Genomic DNA, 17,304 nt, shown 5'->3' with positions numbered 1-17,304 from the left:
ATTTCTCAGGCCAGGACACTTACTTCTATGTGGATGTCACTTTATATTGGGAAACCTACATTTTACCCACAAATGGTTGTAGAAAAGCATCAACTATTTCTTAAAACTACAAGTAGGCTGTGATTTTTAGCAGAGTGGAGGTGTACTTAGCCCTTTTTCTAGAGGGGCCTTTCCCACTTAAAATTGCATTCCCAGAACTGCTTTTCCTCCCAAGAGGATGTGGATGTGGAATTATCTGTGTAAACACATCTGGAAACGCACTACTAGAAAACAGCTGGAGGTGATTCTGAGCAGAAATTTTGCTGGCAGGGAAAACGAACTCTCTGTGTGTGTGTGTGTGTGTGTGTGTGTGTGTGTGTGCGCGCGCGCTTATTGACAGAAGCCATACACAGGAGGAAGCAATCTTTGGTGTAACCTTGTCCGAAATGGTAAATGGCTTTTAAAGGTCATCAGTACCACTTTATACTGGACCTGAAAACAAACCAAACACCATATTTCAGCAGCAGTCTCACTCCTTCCCCACAAGCAGCCCCAGTCAAAAACCTGGACCTCTCCTTGTGGACCAATCAAAGTTTCCAACACTTTTCAAAGCCACACTCACGTAGCATGTAATCCAGTAGTCCAAACATGATGCACCTAGGCAATATGTCACCAAACAGGCGGATCTGTAGGGTGAAGTGATGGATGCCAGTGTGAGAGCCAGTGTGGTGTAGTGGTTAAGAGCATGGGAATGGGACTCAGACGATCTGGGTTCTAGTCCCCGTTCAGCCATGGAGCCAACTGGGTGACTTTGGGCCAGTCACAGACTCTCAGCCCAACCTACCTCACAGGGTTGTTGTTGTAGGGATAAGATGGAGGAGGAGAATGATGTAAGCTGCCTTGAGCCCTTTGTAGGAAAAAGGCAGGATATAAATCGGAAAAAAAAAATGTAGCTGCCACATCAGCCTCAGGTAGGCAAAGGCACATCTAGCCATCAAGAGTCAAGGCTGGGTCTAAAAGCACCTCCAGTCTACAAACCTTTTAATGGGAGTGCAGCCCCATTCCGACAAACTGATTCTGTATTCTATGGTCAGCAATCATGGTCAGCAATTGGGATGAACATCAACTTCCCAACTCAGAGGGCCACATTCATCCATTGGATAGCCCCCTTCCTGCTCCTCCCACTCCATAGTTTTGATAGACAGTCATTTTCAGCTGTCAAGCTGGGGGTTATGAGCAGGTTTCACTACCCTTTCACTTTCCATCAGCAAAACCTTAGAAGTACAGAGCTATGTGTGAGCTCTGCAAGTTACACAGCAGAAGCATCTGTGCATGTGAAGAGCTGAATTCCAACTGAAATATTCAGAAAAGATTCTGATTCTACCCTAAAGGTGGCTCCTGCCAATTTGGGGCTAGATTGCGGGAATGGCAGGCACTTTGTGATTAGTCTGCTTTCTTCTCCTGTAATTTCCTTACTGACTTAAAGAGCCCCCTCTTAATCTCTACCTCTCCATGTTCTGAAATGTCTCCCTCCTTTTTCAAGACAGTCTTGTTTCTCACATTCTGCCTGGGAATCTTCACCTAGTAACCCTGAAACTGCCACCTTGCCCCTCCACCTCCTCCACTGAATGGAAAGAATCAGTCTAGGGAGACTGTAACCTGACAGAGCTGGGTCTGTCCTCTACCTCAGGACCTCAGGAAGGAAGTTGGAGAGGCATCGGGATACCTCATGTCCTGACTGTCCCAGTGCCGTTCTCTTTCTCCGAAATTGCCCTCTTTTCAAGGCTGTTTTCCTGACCCCAGAGGGCCATCATCAGAGTGCTTTCAAAACCAGCTCTAAGGAGGAAGTGGACTGGAGCTCCTATTCCTCACTCCAAATTCAGGGTACTATCTCCAGTCTCAGATCTCAGAATCCAAATTATGCCTGTAGGAACCACAGGATCATTCCCTCTGTTAGTTAGGAGCTCCTCTGCCTTGCCTAAATTACGCTTCAGTTTCTTTGCCCCAGACACAAGTGCAGACTCTTATTTTTTAACTGTGATGGAAGTGAGACAGAGCTGGATGCCATCTGAATATTGGTGACAGCTCATTCCAAGACAAGCTTTCCCAGCACTTTCCAAATGTGTTAAACAGCATAGGAGATAATGTAACCCCCCGTGGAACATCATAACATGGAACAACAGGCAAGGTGTAGATCAAGGGTCTTCCAGAACCAGGTCCTGTGATTCTGGGAAAGACCACTGTAGCACAGTGCTTCTTGTTCTCGTCCTGATCTGGCAGTCCAGCAGGACACCAAAGTTGCTGGAACTGAAAGCCAACAAGAATGCAGTCCCCCAGTCGTGTTCCTGGTATAGCTTGTTCATTAGGGCAACCAAGGTTGTTTGCATTTTGAAACCAAACCAAATCTATACTGGGACTGAAATGGATCTAGATAATCCATATTACCCAGAAAACCTGGAGCTGATGGCCATCATAGAGGCATTTTACTAAGTGAAGAGATTACCCAATATGATGGAAGTTCAAGAGAGATTTCTTTCAGTCATGGACTAACTACTGCCAGGACTGTAAGGAGGTGCTCATCACAGTCTCCAGCCTACCCTAGAGACCAGTCTACCTCTGGCAGTGTTTATTAACCAAGAAGAGCAAAGATCAAATATAGAATTGGTTCAGTGCATCTACTTTGTTTAAAAAAATGTTGATCTCACCTTTCCAAGAAAGTTGTCTTCAACCACAGGCTGCATAAATGGAGAGGTATTCAACAGTATGTGCAAAAGAACTCCATCTCCTGGCCATGTCCCAACAGAAAATCTAAATCAGAGCTGATACAAGCAACTTTATCTACATCAGCCTTCCCCAAACTGGTCCCCGGCCACTGTGTTGGACTGTAACTCCTATCATTCCTGGACAGCATTACCTATCCTGTGGAAATATTCTGTGGATAGCTGATTTTCCATCATATGATCAGCGTGCTGGACTGGATGGCTTTTCTTATGTTGGCTGGAAATGATGGAACTTGCAGTCCAGTGTATTTGGAAGGCACTTAGCTGGTTGGCTGGAAATGATGGAACTTGCAGTCCAATGTATTTGGAAGGCACTTAGCTGGCTGACCTACAGAGTGGCCAGAAAATGATCCTAGTCAACAATCAAGAAGTCCTCCATCAGCCTAGAGGACTCCAGCAGCAGCCAACTAGATACCCTTGTTATAATTAAAGGAGGATTGTTATACTTGGTTAAGCTAGTTCAGGCAGAGAGTCTGTTCAGCTGTGGGATGGACAAAATCCCAACAAAATCCCTACCTTGTCCTAAGCATCCATATTAGGAGCACTCACTCAACAGTACATAAATTGGCCCGGAAAATTCTAATACTTGGTTAGGATAATTCATTTCTGATAGACAACCGCTGTCCCAGCTTCCCATACCTTGGACTGAGCATGTTGCTTTACAGAGAAATTTGGCAGACAGTACTCTGACAGGTTTATCCCACCTGCTTTTCCCAGCTAGTTCTCCAGAACACCTGTTAGGTTGTCATGCTTATCCAGGATTAAAAACTGAACGGCACATGTTTTTCTGTTGGCTGACCTGGCATTCAACAACAAGACTTCATACCCTGAGAATTGTTACTGAAGTAATCAAAGATCCATTGATGGGAAGGTAAACCATAATACAGGATGGCCAGTGTATCGTCAGGCTGCCTTCCCCCGTCTCCCAGTGCTGTGCCTGTCCTTGGCCGCTCTTCTTTCAGTAGCCATGCCTGATTACTTCCCTCCATTCGCACCAGGCAATCCCTGGCACATTCTCAGTCACCCCAGTAAGAAGCAGTCAGCCACACGCTCTTCAACAAGCCCGCTCTCACCAGGCCCCTCAGGTGGGACAGTTGGGGGCATTCTTTCCCCCAAGGCTCCTCAAAGGGATAGCTTCTTTTGGGGATGGCCCTTGTGGGGTCTGCCTTTCCCTGGCAGCTCACCACGTTATCAAGCCTGAGGGAAATGCCCTATTAAATGCCCTTTAATGCTGTCTTGGGCCAGATCTTGGGCTCCTGAACCTGGATGGAGGAATACAGGTAGCTCATACAGTAAATTGAATCAACCAGCCATCCCTTAGCTGCAGGCTTCTTGGAGCATTGATTAGAGACCCTCCAGAAGATTTATGTCCAATGTTCTGCCAGCTATGAGGTAATGTTTGCTGACCTCTCTGAATCAGTCATGTAGAATAAATAGTCATAGCTCGAAGGTCTGCTTTTGCTCCCACAGAATACTGTGATGTCCTTGTTAGACTCAAAGGAGGATTGTTATACTTGTTCAAGTGCTTAACTCATAAATCCATTTCCCAAGGCACCCCCCAGCACTCCCCATTAGAGTGTTTCTAAATAGACTATTATATATTCTGTATGGAAACTAACTATAGGCACTGTCTGTGGTTGGACAGTAGCAGGCGGGAGACCCTACTGACAAGGACAAGTAGAAAGACTGGGAGTCTGGCAGAGGCCAGGTGAATCCAGGGCCTATACTGCTTGTCTATCATAAGGGCTGGTGCTGCATACCTGAAAGGAGTTTGGGATCTAACAACATGCAAGTTGCCCTTTTCTCTGCAATTGCCACCTTTTATCATATGACCTCCACCTGCAACACTTCCACCTTCTGCACAAATAGGAAAGGTGTAGGAACCTTCTCAGAATCAAGCCATCCTACCCTATGTTCACTGGGTTAAGGATAATTGTGCAAAAGCAGCCATTTATTTCTTAAGTGTGTATTCTACCTTTCAACCCAATGGAGCAAATGCACCTAAAAACAAGGCTACAAATGCAATAACATTAAATACAGTACAGTAGCAATAATATACAAAGTAAGAAAACATAAAGCTAAGGCAGGTAAAACATCCATAAAATCAGTAAAAATAATCAGTTAAAAACCAGTTGTTATATATAATTACAAGGATTTTTAATGGGTCATCTTACTGGGCAGGAATAAAGGGAAACATGGTGATCCTTCAGCTACTTTTGTTTTGCTGACCATTTCAGAGATCAGCAACATGACGGGCAATGCAATTATTCTGTCTGTGCCTTAACCAACTGCAAAGGGATCCTAAAGATGATCTACCACTGCCTAAAGGTGGGAATCCATAATCTGCCTTCTACTGACTCATTGTCACCTAAAAATATTCTACATCTTTGTTAATATGAGTCCCACATAACCTTTTACTTCTCTCTCTCATGAGACTTAGGTATGTCTGCTAGAGCAACAGATACAAGGAAATAGCTTTTGTTTATTCCTTGTCCTAGGGGCTCTTTTTGCCACTAAAATCTGCTTTGTATCTAGCAAGGGCTGTGCCAAATTGACAACAATTGTTTCACCCAATTCTAGGGCAAGTCAAAAGGCAGGGCAATGAAGTAGATAAACTGTCAAGCACAAAGGTTTCAGTCCAGCAAGGGATCAGGCTAAAGCAGGGTGGTTAAGATATAAACAAAGGCCAGAGCATAGCTGAGTAGTCAGATTCAGTAGAGTCCAGAAGCCAAGTGGAGCTGATGTTCAAGGGATGCTAGTGCAAGGAATGAACCACAGGTCAGTGTCCAGAAAACAAGGTATACATCAGCTAAAAGAACAGTCCTGTTCCAACAGGAAGCAGGCTCAAGCAGAAGACTTCCATGATCAGAGTGTCCTAAGTCACCCAGGCTGAGCTGCAGTGGGTTAGTATCCCTCTGGCAACAGCCCTACTCAGGAAGAAGACCTTGTTCCTGAGGAATCCTCTCCTATAACTGAGCACTTCTTTAAAAGAGCCCTGTTGAGCTGATTCATGGCCAGAATCCCCAGAGATTATTTAAAATATCCAAAACTCTTTTCTGTACTGTCTGGGACATGTGGAGAGTTGTAGGGTGTGTTTTTTTTAATCTAAACATGCACAGGATCGTCTAGTGAGTATTCATGTGGACATGCTTTAAGTTGGGCTGGAGTTGCAAGAAAATAGTTCTGGTTTCATTTATGTGTACATTTATTAGTATTTGTTAGGATCACATGGAGGGAAAGCAATGGATGCTTTACCGCTTTAGTGTAAGAAATTTCATGTGGCTGACCCACTGGTCTCACCTCCCATGACCCCTCCTCTGAGCCCCAGTTCTTTTGTGCACCTAGCACGGCCATTGGTCCTACATGTCTTGAATGAAAGGCAGTGATATTACTCATGGTGCTTACCAGTTCAAAGTTTTCCCATTTTGAAGGTGCTCCCTCAGCTATATAACGTTAGTTCCTCACGCTGTTCATTGCATTGTTTTTCATGAATGTTGCTTCTGTCCTTCGTGAACAGTGTTCCTTTTCACCCAGTTTTCTCCCCTTGTAGCAATTCCTTAGAACTACATTTTATCAAAATATCTGGGGCAGTGTCTTGAACCAATAAATTTTAAAGTCACCAGCTTGGGTATATTTGTCATTTTGCTGCTCTAGCTTTAAGATCAACAATACCTGTAAAAAATTCTCTGTCTGTATGTCTGTCTGCCTGTCTGTCTCTCTTTCATCTCTGGGTTCACATGTCACAGCAAGCAACCCTGCATGCCACCATGGATTGCAATTTGTGGCTTCCATGTCCCTCGATTGCCTGCCCATGAGGTAACAATCAGACTTATGGTGAAGAGACTCCTCCCTCCCACCACTGCCTTCCCAATCAGCCTCCCAGGTGGGATCCCCAGAGACACCACGGAGAGGAGTGAGGCTGCTCTCTTTGACAGCTGCAAGTACAAGCTGGGTTCAGCTCACTGCAACTGCTAAGCAAGTCTCATCTGCACAGCGGGCTTATGCCATAAAGGACAGCAGAGAGGACGAGGGAGCTGATCGGGCACTCTCACTTCCTTCTCCAGAGGGTTACTTGTGGGGCAGAGGGGTGGTCCATGCTCAGGGAAAAGGGGGTGAACCCGCTGGGTGGAGCTGTGGATAGGAGCAGTGCTGCTCAGCTGATCCCTCCCGCCTCTTCCTTGCACCCATGAGTGGGAGGGGCAAGGATCAGCTGAGCAGTGAGGTCTGCTTGGAGGCTGCACCACTCAGCTGGTTCCCCCACTGGTCCGCCTTTGCGAGAGAGGTGTCCCCAGCCCAGCACCCACCCAATGGCCTTTCTTGCAAGCTGCAGCAATAAAGGGGGTGGGGCTTCTCTCTGGCATGTCCTGGGGGATGCGGCGAGTGCGATAGCCCCCAGCTGGTCACTGCCACCCTGCTGGATCTTGCCCCTCCTCTGGCACATGCAAGAGGGTGCTGCAGGAATCAGCTGAGTGGCCCTGCTCCTTTCCCAGAGCCAACCAGCTGATTGCTCCAGATCTTTTGGTCAGGAGGCGGGCAAAATTTGCACAATTCTGACAGCTGTGTGAAGCAACAGCTGTCCGTGCTCCTCCCTTGCTCGCTGCTTGCAGCAGCTGCTGTGCTATCACTGTGCGGCACATTTTCGCTTGTCACACATTCTGAACCTCTACATAGGTGCATGCATAGTCAGCTGTGGCAAGAATTGCCTCTAGGGCAGGCATTTGCAACAAGGCGAAGAGCTGTGCCACAGATGATCAATGCAGATCCGTGTGAGGATAGCAGGGCGACTCTCAAGGGTCAGCACATTCCCCTGCTCATCACTGCGACACGCTTGCTTGCCTGCCATTTGTGCTGGCCCAGGAGAAGAGGGTGATCGTGAACAGGAGGGGCAGTAGGCGCCACAGCTCCTTGATGGCTTTCTGGCAGCCAAGAAAGCCAACAGTGACAATGCTGGAAAGTGAAGGAAGAGGACCAACAGCAGCTAGTGGCAATGTTGGTAAGAAATAGACTCACTGTGCAGAGGCCCTCAAAGACTGATCAGCAGGTGACATAATAAATTGTTCAGAGCTAGTATTCTAGACTTCTTTGCAACATTGTACTATTTCGGCTTACATGGCTGGCAGAAAGGGTCATCATTTCTTTCTTCTTTTCTTTATGCTTTATCCCCCTGACTTACCACACAGTTAAGATTCCCAAGTACGTGTGTTTTTTCTTCAGAATCCTCATGTGATCCAAAGTGGCATTATTGGAATGAGGTCATTTTAGTTCTTTTCTGTACTTTTTCCAATGATGCAATGTCTTTCGTAAGGTACAATGACCAGAATGGTATAAACCAGGGCTTTTTTTGTCATAGAACACACCGGAACGGTGTTCCGGCACCTTTTTTTGATGGATTTTTCCAAGTGATTGTGAATCGCCCTGTTAGGCGTAGCAGATCGGCGACAAAAATCATTAACATAGTGGCTTGTGTGTCAGTGCTGATTGTGAGGGCGCTGCTCGGCTTGGAATGCTGCTCGGCTTGGGATGCTGCTCGGCTTGGGATCAGTCGTGTGGTTGCGCGCTGAGTGCTTACTGCTGGCGGCAACCATTGTGTAAAAGTGTGACCCCAAGACGTGAGTTCCAGCACTTTTCTTTTTCTTTTTTACAAAAATGCACTGGTATAAACTATTCCAAGAGTGGATGCATCTTACTTTTTACTTCTTTTATATTTTATATTTTTATTTATTTTATATTGTTAATTTTAATTTTATATTGTTATTTTTGTATTTTATTGTATTTTATTGTGTTTGTAAGCTGCGCCGAGGCTTCGGCAAGGGGCGGCATAGAAATGTTCTAATAATAATAATAAAATAATAATACTTTTGTACAAGGAAGATATGATCTTGGCAGTTTTGTCTCAGATCCTAACATTGAATTTTCGTAGTACCCAAATACTGTGGATTGACAGTTTCATCCAGCTGTCCGCCACAGCCTCAAGATCTCTTTCTTGGTTAGTCACTTCTACATCAGATCCCATCAAAGTATAGCCAAAATTGGGATTTTTTGCTCTAATGTATATCACTTTGCACATGCATAGTTTGAACTGTATTTGCCTTTTTGATGCTTTCTCCAGTTTGGAGAGATCTTTTCTGAGCACTTCAAAATTTCTTTTTGTTTTAACCACCCTTTTTTTAACTACCGTAACTCACTTTGCAGGACTGGGCTAAGCAGGAAAGGAAGTCCATGGATGCTGGAGGGTCAGATTCTGGAAGGGTTCATCCCAACCCTACTTGAAACAGGCTGTTGGAAGAGAGTTTTGTGAATTCTCTGGACTGACAGAAAGACAAACAGGTGGATCCTGGATCAAATCAAGCCACAGCTTTCTATGGAAGCAACAATGGCAAAACTGAGGCTGTTGCACTTCAGGCACCCCTTGGGAAGGCAAGCCTCACTGGAGAAGATACTCATGCTTGGGAAAGTGAAAGGAAGAAAAAAAGGAAGACCAAATATGAAATGGACAAAATTCATAAAGGAAGCCACAGTTTTTAAATATATATATTATTTTTTCATTTAAAATGCAACCAGAAAGGAAAATATACAATTAAAATAAAAACATATAAAATTAAACACACGATTAAAATAATTCTTAAAAAATATCTGCCCTTCACCACCAGGACCTTAGGATACAAGTTACAGATATAAAAATTCATTCAGACGTTCTTTTTGGACATTTCCCCCTTCCAAAACTGCAGGGATTCCTTTGATGGTTCAAATCCTTTCCATTTTTTTAAACACATAATAAATGCTCTCCAAATCTTATTGGAACTTACAGTGAGTTGGAACTTACACTGTATATAGGATTATGGAACACTTGCAGATACAATTGGTTGTGGTGGTTTTGTATCTTGTATGGAAACTAAACAAACTTTAAATCTAAAAACCTATGATCTACAAACAGTCGTGCAACTGTTTGCATAGCCGCTTGCACAAGTAGAATTTTAGTTGTATTCTCCCTTTCTGCATAATTTAGAACTTGGTTTCTGCTTGATTAACATAATTTGCATTAGCAGAATGGCATCAATGACTATGACCTTCAAAGAGCAGCATTTTTTTAGTTCATAATTAAAATTCTCATTCCCTGCGGCCCTTCCCTGCTTCCCTTCTGTTTGTTGTTTTAAACATTGCACTTCCAGCCATAGGGATTCATGGGTGTAACACCCAGCTCTGCTTCCTGCCAGAGAGGCTCCCTCTTCTCTCCTCCCCACTTCCCTCAGCTGGCTACCCACCTGCTGACTTGGCAGCAGGACAGATCACTTTCTTCTCTGGGCTGGCAGGGATGGGACTGATCCTATTTCAAGTGAGAGCTGACCTCATTTTGCCCTCTTCCAGTAGGAGACCTGGAACGGAGCCAAGTGGGCTAAAGCAAAGCACACACACTGGGGTGCTAATGGTCAATGACCCCCTAGAAAACCAGCCACCATTCTGCCAGGTGTGAAAAAAAAGCCGGCAGAGAGGAGATTGTCCCCCTTTCTCCTAACACTGCTTAGGAGTGAGCCAATGAAAAGTGGAAAGCGAAGGAGAGGACTTCACTCACCCTCACATATGTCCCGCGTAATGGAACTCGTGGCATTTGCTGCCACAAGATGTGAAGGAGACTACCAGTTTCAGTATCTACCAGTGGAAAAGCTCAAGATGTGGAAGAGAGGAGCGGTCTATCAAGCCAACCGTCCTGAGGGTTAAATGCAGAGGCTGAAAACAGCTGACACTGGGGACAGAAGATGCGGGGACAGACTCCGAGCTTCGCGCAGTGCTCGTGGGCTGCCTAGTCCGATCTGCCAGGCCCCTGCTGGGCGCAAGCCCTGCGCTTGATAGAGACCCTGTGGACGAGCCGGCAGGACTCGTCGGCTGTTCTTAGCTTCCCAGCGGCGCTGGCGGGGGGATGCCGGAAGCTACAGTGCGACGCATCTAGAGGGCACCAGGCTGTTTTTAGTCTTCTTTGAACACAGACATGCATCTTCCACTATGTCAGCATCAGCAATTTCGGCTTGGGCCACCGGCTCAGCGTCTCCCTAGGGGAATGCGCAGCATGCAGCCAGTGGCATCTCCTCGTGGAAGAAGCCAATCCATCTGGAGCAAGGAGGGGAAATGAGCGAGGAGAAGAAAGGGCGAAGCGTGCTTGTGTTTGGGGGGCGGAGGTGGGCGGGGGGGACCTGAGCAGCAGGGGCTGGCCTTTCCTTCCTCCTCGCCGGCCTGCTCCCTCTCTCATTCTCTCTGTGTGCGTGTGTGGACCGGGTAGGAAGGCAGCAGGTAGCTGCGCCCACATCTCAGGCGTGCTTGGAAATTGAAGTTTCCAGCACGCCCGCCCACCGCGCCTCCCCCCCCCGCCTCCCCCCTCCCCTTGCCAGTGCCAGAAGTGTGCGAGGGACGCGGAGAATCCGACCGCGGCAGTCTCCGCACGCGGAGAGATTAAATATATCCCTCGCGAGCCTGCCTAATGGCTTCTGGCATCAACAAGAAGATCCATCAGCCTGCGACTTGCAATGGGTCTTCCAAAACGAGCCATCCCTGCAGCTCGTCGGACGACTGCGACCAGGAAATGCATATGAAAATGTGTAAGAAGATCGCCCAGCTGACCAAGGTAAAAGGCACCCACCGAGCGACCCCGACCCATGCGCGGGGGGAGAGGGGGGCTATCGCTTGCAAACTTCCTCTGCGGCACGAAAGACGGAGAAGTTTCCTCGTGCTTCGCGCCTCGCAATCCGAGAGCTGGCGAGGCCGGGGGGGGGGCGGGGGCGACGTAGAAACAAGCGGCTCTCCCTTGCCGGCAGGTGCCCTCGGCGCCTGCAGAGCGGTCTCTGACGGTGATGGCTCCGCTCCGTGTGCTCGCCGAGAGTCCTCGCAAACTCTCCCTGCCTCTTCGTGCTCCAGTTAATTAAAACCACGAGGAGAAGAGCAGCGAGCGATCGTTGCACGCTGCGTAATAAAATTAGCAATGCTTTGAACGAAAGGAAATGGATTGGTGCCGTGGAGATGCTGCAGACGCGCGCACACCCCCGACTGGAGAAGTTTGCTTTGCTGCCATTCTGAGTTATAGCCTACTCTCTGCAAACTTGTAGGAACGACCCCCATTCCCGCCCGCGATATTAAAGTAGGTCTGGATTGGACGGGAACCTGCCCGTTGGCAGTGTTGATAGCGGCGCAAAATAGACCAACGGAATGCCTCTTGCAAGTTTTGGAAATATCGGAGATGTATTGCTTCCAGTGCCCAGCGACAGAGCATGGTTTCCAGATGCTAAATAACAAACATTAGAATGCTGAGAGGCTTGGTGAGGGCAGCAGGACAGGGAGAATGTTTCCACAGTAGCTTTTCATTGGCCCTGTTTTTCCAGCCCTGCAAAGTTAGGTGCAACAGCAGCAATTAAATATCTGAAGAAAATTAGAGACATTTCTCAATGGAAAATAAAACACCTGTTAGCAGATGTATTTTATACTACACAATTGCTTCTAAGCAGGATTCAGTGAAGTGTGATGAATATGCCTAGCTTGCTCAAATACTCATGTTGGGATTGGGGAGTTAGTTAGTCCTGGGTGCAAACATATCAAATTATAGCATTACCCACTCCCTTTATTCCATATTATGTTGCATTGTGCAAGTAAAATATGTCATTTTAGTACAGGTTAGGAGCAAATACTTGTGAGTGGTCTGTGATTTGAAGGAGCGTTTATTATTTTAATACCTCTGCTTCTCTGTGAAATTTTCAGTCAATTTCAGGACTATGCAAATAGACTAGTAACTAATCTAAATTGTTACTGGTAACATAGTGAGTCCCATATATTATAGATCAACTGTGGTCTATAATTTCTAAAATATTTTCATAATGGATCCTGTGCCACATAATTTTGTCCTGTAACTCAGTGCAAACCATAACTGTTAAAATGACATCATGGTCTTGTCAGTTCTATTTATATTATCCCTTAAATCAATATACTCTCCACTGATGCTTTTTGCTCTGCCTTGCTGTCTCTGTTTAGAATAATCTTGCTTGCTGACACTCCATACTCTTTTATGTAGTAGATCACTTTACTTGGGTCTGGTTTATAGGTAGTAGTTCCTGGCTGAATGCAGAATTAAACCAGAGAAGGAAACTGCAAACATGTCAGACCAACATTTAGTTCTACACCTACTTGTGGATTCTTTAACTCCCTAAATGATCCAAACTAGAGGATATGTTTACCATTCTGTCTCACAACTTGCAAATGTATTTATGACTTCCCTACTGAAAATCAATTTTGATCTGCTAATGCTAGATATGGAGCCAAAATCCGGTATACCTTTGTAAGCATTTTGATGCTGATCCCTGCTTCATTATTTTTTTTTTTTCATGACAACCACATTCACATGCTAGGGATCAAATATGCAACTGATGGGCTCTGGAGCTTTTCAGATAACTACTCTGCACACGGTTTAGCTGGATATGATTGATTTCTTGTGGGAGGGAAACTTAATATTTTCCCAACATTCATTTAGCAGTATTAATTCACAATCTGTAGGTAGTGTAAGACATATGCTTTCTGAAAGGCTTGGATGTGGACACACACATGCATATACATTCCAGTTGCAATACATTTCTTCCAATACAAACTACTCCCTTGTTTAAGCTTAGAGAGGTGGCTTTGGCATGATCCTGTAAAAGCAGAGAATTACATGCTCACTTCTCAGGGAAGTGCACATTACATACTGCTGAGCTTGACTATCGGTGATTTCCACTCAACCCCACATAATGAACAACTGTGTGCCTTACACATGGGTAATGCACAGTGCATGTGGATGTATAAACTTGCCCACAAATGTTTGTTGTGCTTCTGCAGGTTCATAAATGTGTGTTTTATAACAGTTCTATCTGTTCGCATGAATGAGCAACTTCACACATGAATAAACCTTAATTCTACAGGAAATTTACACCAAATGGTCAAATATACAGATAGTTTAAATTTCCTGTTCTGTTTATAAAGAACACAGCACTGTCTAAAATGCCTTGAAGATACTCTATCTTATACCATCTTTATTCTTCACCTAGCATTTATAATGCTGTCTTTATTTTTTAATCAAATTCCACTCCAAATGGCAGTATTTGCATTTCTGTTAAATGTAGTGCAATCTAGTGCATGCTTATTCAGATGTCCCATAGAATTCAGTGTCATTTACTCCTGAGTAAGCATGCCTAGCACTGCAGTCTAAAAGCACAATGCTATGCACATTTAAACATAAATACATTAATCCTGTACATGCTTAAACATGGCTGGCTAGAGAAAGCTGGGAGATATAGGACTGTTTTATGTCTAAACATGCATAGAATTGCACCCTAAATTAACTAGCATAGCCTGCCTCATTGCCTTGTATGCCAGACCATGCATAGGTGCTCTCCATACATCTCAGGGCTAGTTTTATTAGTGGTGTTCTTTTATACGACTCCATAGTTAGTCCCCACAATTCAATTTTGTTTTTCATTATGTGCCGTCCAGTTAGTCAGACTTGTGACAACCCTATGAATAAATGTCCTCAGAAATGTTCTGCCCTTGACAGCCCTCTCCGCTCTTGTAAACTGAAGGCTGTGGTTCCCTTTATGAAAGCAAGCCATCGCGTAGTTGGTCTTCTTGTTCTTGTTCTCCCTTCCACTTTCCCTAGTATAACTTAGATATTTAAATATTTTATATACCACCTGTCATCCCTTATTTGGTGTACACAAATTAATTTTTCCAACCCTCTATGAGTTCGTTCATACGCTTGTCCCATTGAGCAGTGGGGCTTACTCCCAGGAACCGGGGATGGAACTGCAGATTGAAACAAGTGAAGCAATAAGGACGTATAAAGCAAACACCAGGTAAAATGCTTCAGACGTTAGCCATAATTCAAAGTACTTCTCAACACTGTTCACCCGGTGTCTAAAGTAGAGTTTGTTGCAAGGAAACCTCCCTGGGAATGGAAGCATCCCATAAACAGGATCCCTTTATGAAATAGGTCTTCCAGCAAGGGTGGACTTCTAACTCAAGACATGGTACCTTCCCCCCACCACACACACACACACACACACCCCACCACTATCAATCTACTGTATATCTTGAAAAGACAGCCTTTGCGCGGGGGGGGGGGGGACTCCCCCATTTGCAGATAAAGCTAGACTGGGCTTGTCCAGCTCCTCCCTGCCCTACATTTCACCCCAGCCCTCTCCTTCATTGCAGCTGGTCTCATCTAAAGAGAGAGATGAGGAAGTTGAGGACTTGAGTGTGTGGGCAGGCTGGGAGGGAAGATGCACTCCCCTGAGGACTTGGCTCTGCATTTGTTTGTTTGTTTGTTTCACTTCTTTACTGCCCCATGGCCCAAAGGCTCTCTGGATGGTTTACATCTTTCTCCTCCTGTCCTCAATCTTATCCCCACAACAACTACCCTACTTTAAGCCACCATTTAATCTTCTTCACGTCAGTTTTATTTCTCTCTCTCTATCAGGATCCAATCCGGTGTAGAGAAGCCTAAGCACAAGAACTTAGCAGGATTGTTTGCTCCTTAGCTCTGTCCCCCTTGAATAACAGGCCTTCTACTCCTGAATAACATGCTTCCTGCAGCTACAATGGACTTCCCAGAATCCCTTATAATATGCAGGCCCTTCCCCTGCACTAAGCTCACCTGTCATAACGCTGGTAATGTTGCTGCCAAGTATATAAAAGCCTTTGAGATTCTATGGGAAGGAAAGCTGTAATATAAAATGTCACAAAGGATCACTGACAACTATTAATAGCAACCTATCGGATATATTAAAGAATGTCAGATGGGCTGTGTGAAATTACTAATTTCACCATCAAGCCTGAATAATGGAGTCTGATTCACCAGCATCCAAGCTGAGTTGGAAAGCAAATAACCTAAGGCAATATCTTCATCAGACGAGCTCATATATAAAGGAAATTGTGTGTTTTACTTATTTATTTTTGTTGTATTTTCACTACAGGGGACAGACAAATAGGCACTGGCAGTAATGGCACTTTGGGTCAAAACAGATAAAACACAGATAACAGTGATGATCAAATCTGCCAACAGTTATTTCCTCGAAGGCCACCACAGGAAGCTCCAATTAAAACCTCTCTCCCATATTGTTTTCCCAATCTAAACGATCACTAAAGCTTCTATTAGCCCTGCTTGTGGCTTGGGCAAGCCCAGCGTGATGCAGCTACCTGTCTGTTTTCCCAGCCAGACTAACAGCAGCTCGTGGGGACAGGTGCTGGTGACATTTATAATCAGGCATAAGAAGAATTAAGGGAGAATTTTGCTTTTTTAGTTATTGGGGCATGCCACATTACTGGTTAACCTTGGCTGCATTGCAGGAACTCTGGTCAAAAGGGGCAGGAATGCTGAAATATTGCATTGGTGCTAGTCAAGGAGCAAATTCAAAGCTCCTTGTTGTGTCCACAGCTCTGTGAGAGCTCAACAGATACACTGTTTTGGTGATTTTGGATTCTGTATATGGGTAGAATGCCCACTGTGACAGCTGGGGTGTTTGGAGGGAGTGTCTGCATGCTTGAAATACACCCTGGAGGTGGGGAACACTGCCTCTCCATTCTCTTGGCTCCCAGAACCATTGCTCTGTTTGTTTCATCACCAGCAGCTCCTTACAGAAACAAGAGGTGGTTTGACTCTCTGAACAGAAGCAGGTGTCTAGGTATGATTGTGTCAGCAGCCACTGATATGTCAGTGGTCTGGAGGTCACCCATGGAGCCAATATGTCTAGGGACAAAGAGCGATTGCCTGGATTCCAAAGCCTGTAGATACAAGCTGTCCAAATTGTCCCCTACCCCTGCAGACGTCAGGGGTTGTCTCTGTGCCCATTCCTGACAAAGAAGATATTTCTAGCTGTGCACAAGCACTGCCCTCCCGCCCAAAACAGAAGACCATAAACAGAATGTGAACACCATATGTTTTGGCCCATTGGGATTGAGGAAAGCTCGTGGATTTAGTAGCTCTGCGCTGCTTCTGCTGAAATGGCCACAGTATGGATAATGAAGTCCCCCAAGGCCATAAGCCTGCATTCCCCAGACCCTTTAGCTTTTCCATTCATCAGCAGGACTGGAACAACGTGTGGGTTCTGATAATGCAACTGGAGCGCCTAAGACTAGAAGGGACAGAAGAGGAAACACCTTGGGCAATGTCCTGGTTTCCTTCCCCTTGGCTGGCCCCATCATGCCTCCCTCTGCCCAAGGCCCATTCAGTAGGTTTGGGGCTGTGCCCGCTTCCGTCAGTAACCAAACTCCTGGACCTTCCCTCCATCAAATTCTCTCAAATTCATGCCTTTCATCACAGGCCAGAAAAGCTAAAACCTTTACAGGACTCCCTGCTCCCCTGCCCTACTTTGTAGTTAACAAGGAAAACTGTAACAAATGGAGCACATTTATATTACATTATAAAGGCAAATACAATTTCTCGTAGTAGTTAGTACATTAAAGTGCAGGTGTAAATTGTTGTAATCTGACATTTTTAATAGTGCACCAAAAATTCAAAAGTTAGTATATTGTGTGTCCTGTC

At 45.3% G+C, this 17,304-nt stretch overlaps 1 protein-coding gene and 1 long non-coding RNA gene across 2 annotated transcripts in view; one reads left to right on the top strand and one right to left on the bottom strand.

Moving 5' to 3' along the window:
• The window catches only part of LOC123017262, a 731,707-nt gene that overhangs the window by 270,312 nt on the left and 444,091 nt on the right, over positions 1 to 17,304 (bottom strand). The gene's annotated exons all lie outside the window — the stretch shown is intronic.
• The window catches only part of FAM184B (family with sequence similarity 184 member B), a 66,974-nt gene continuing 60,899 nt past the window's right edge, over positions 11,230 to 17,304 (top strand). The window contains exon 1 of the mRNA XM_044418504.1: positions 11,230 to 11,373. Coding sequence (XP_044274439.1) covers positions 11,230 to 11,373 — 144 coding nt within the window. The remainder of the gene's footprint in view (positions 11,374 to 17,304) is intronic.

This window comes from Varanus komodoensis, unplaced genomic scaffold (assembly GCF_004798865.1).
Source record: "Varanus komodoensis strain SLA01 unplaced genomic scaffold, ASM479886v1 scaffold9, whole genome shotgun sequence".
Classification (NCBI taxonomy): Eukaryota; Metazoa; Chordata; class Lepidosauria; order Squamata; family Varanidae; genus Varanus; species Varanus komodoensis.
This window is presented reverse-complemented; position numbering and strand designations above follow the sequence as displayed.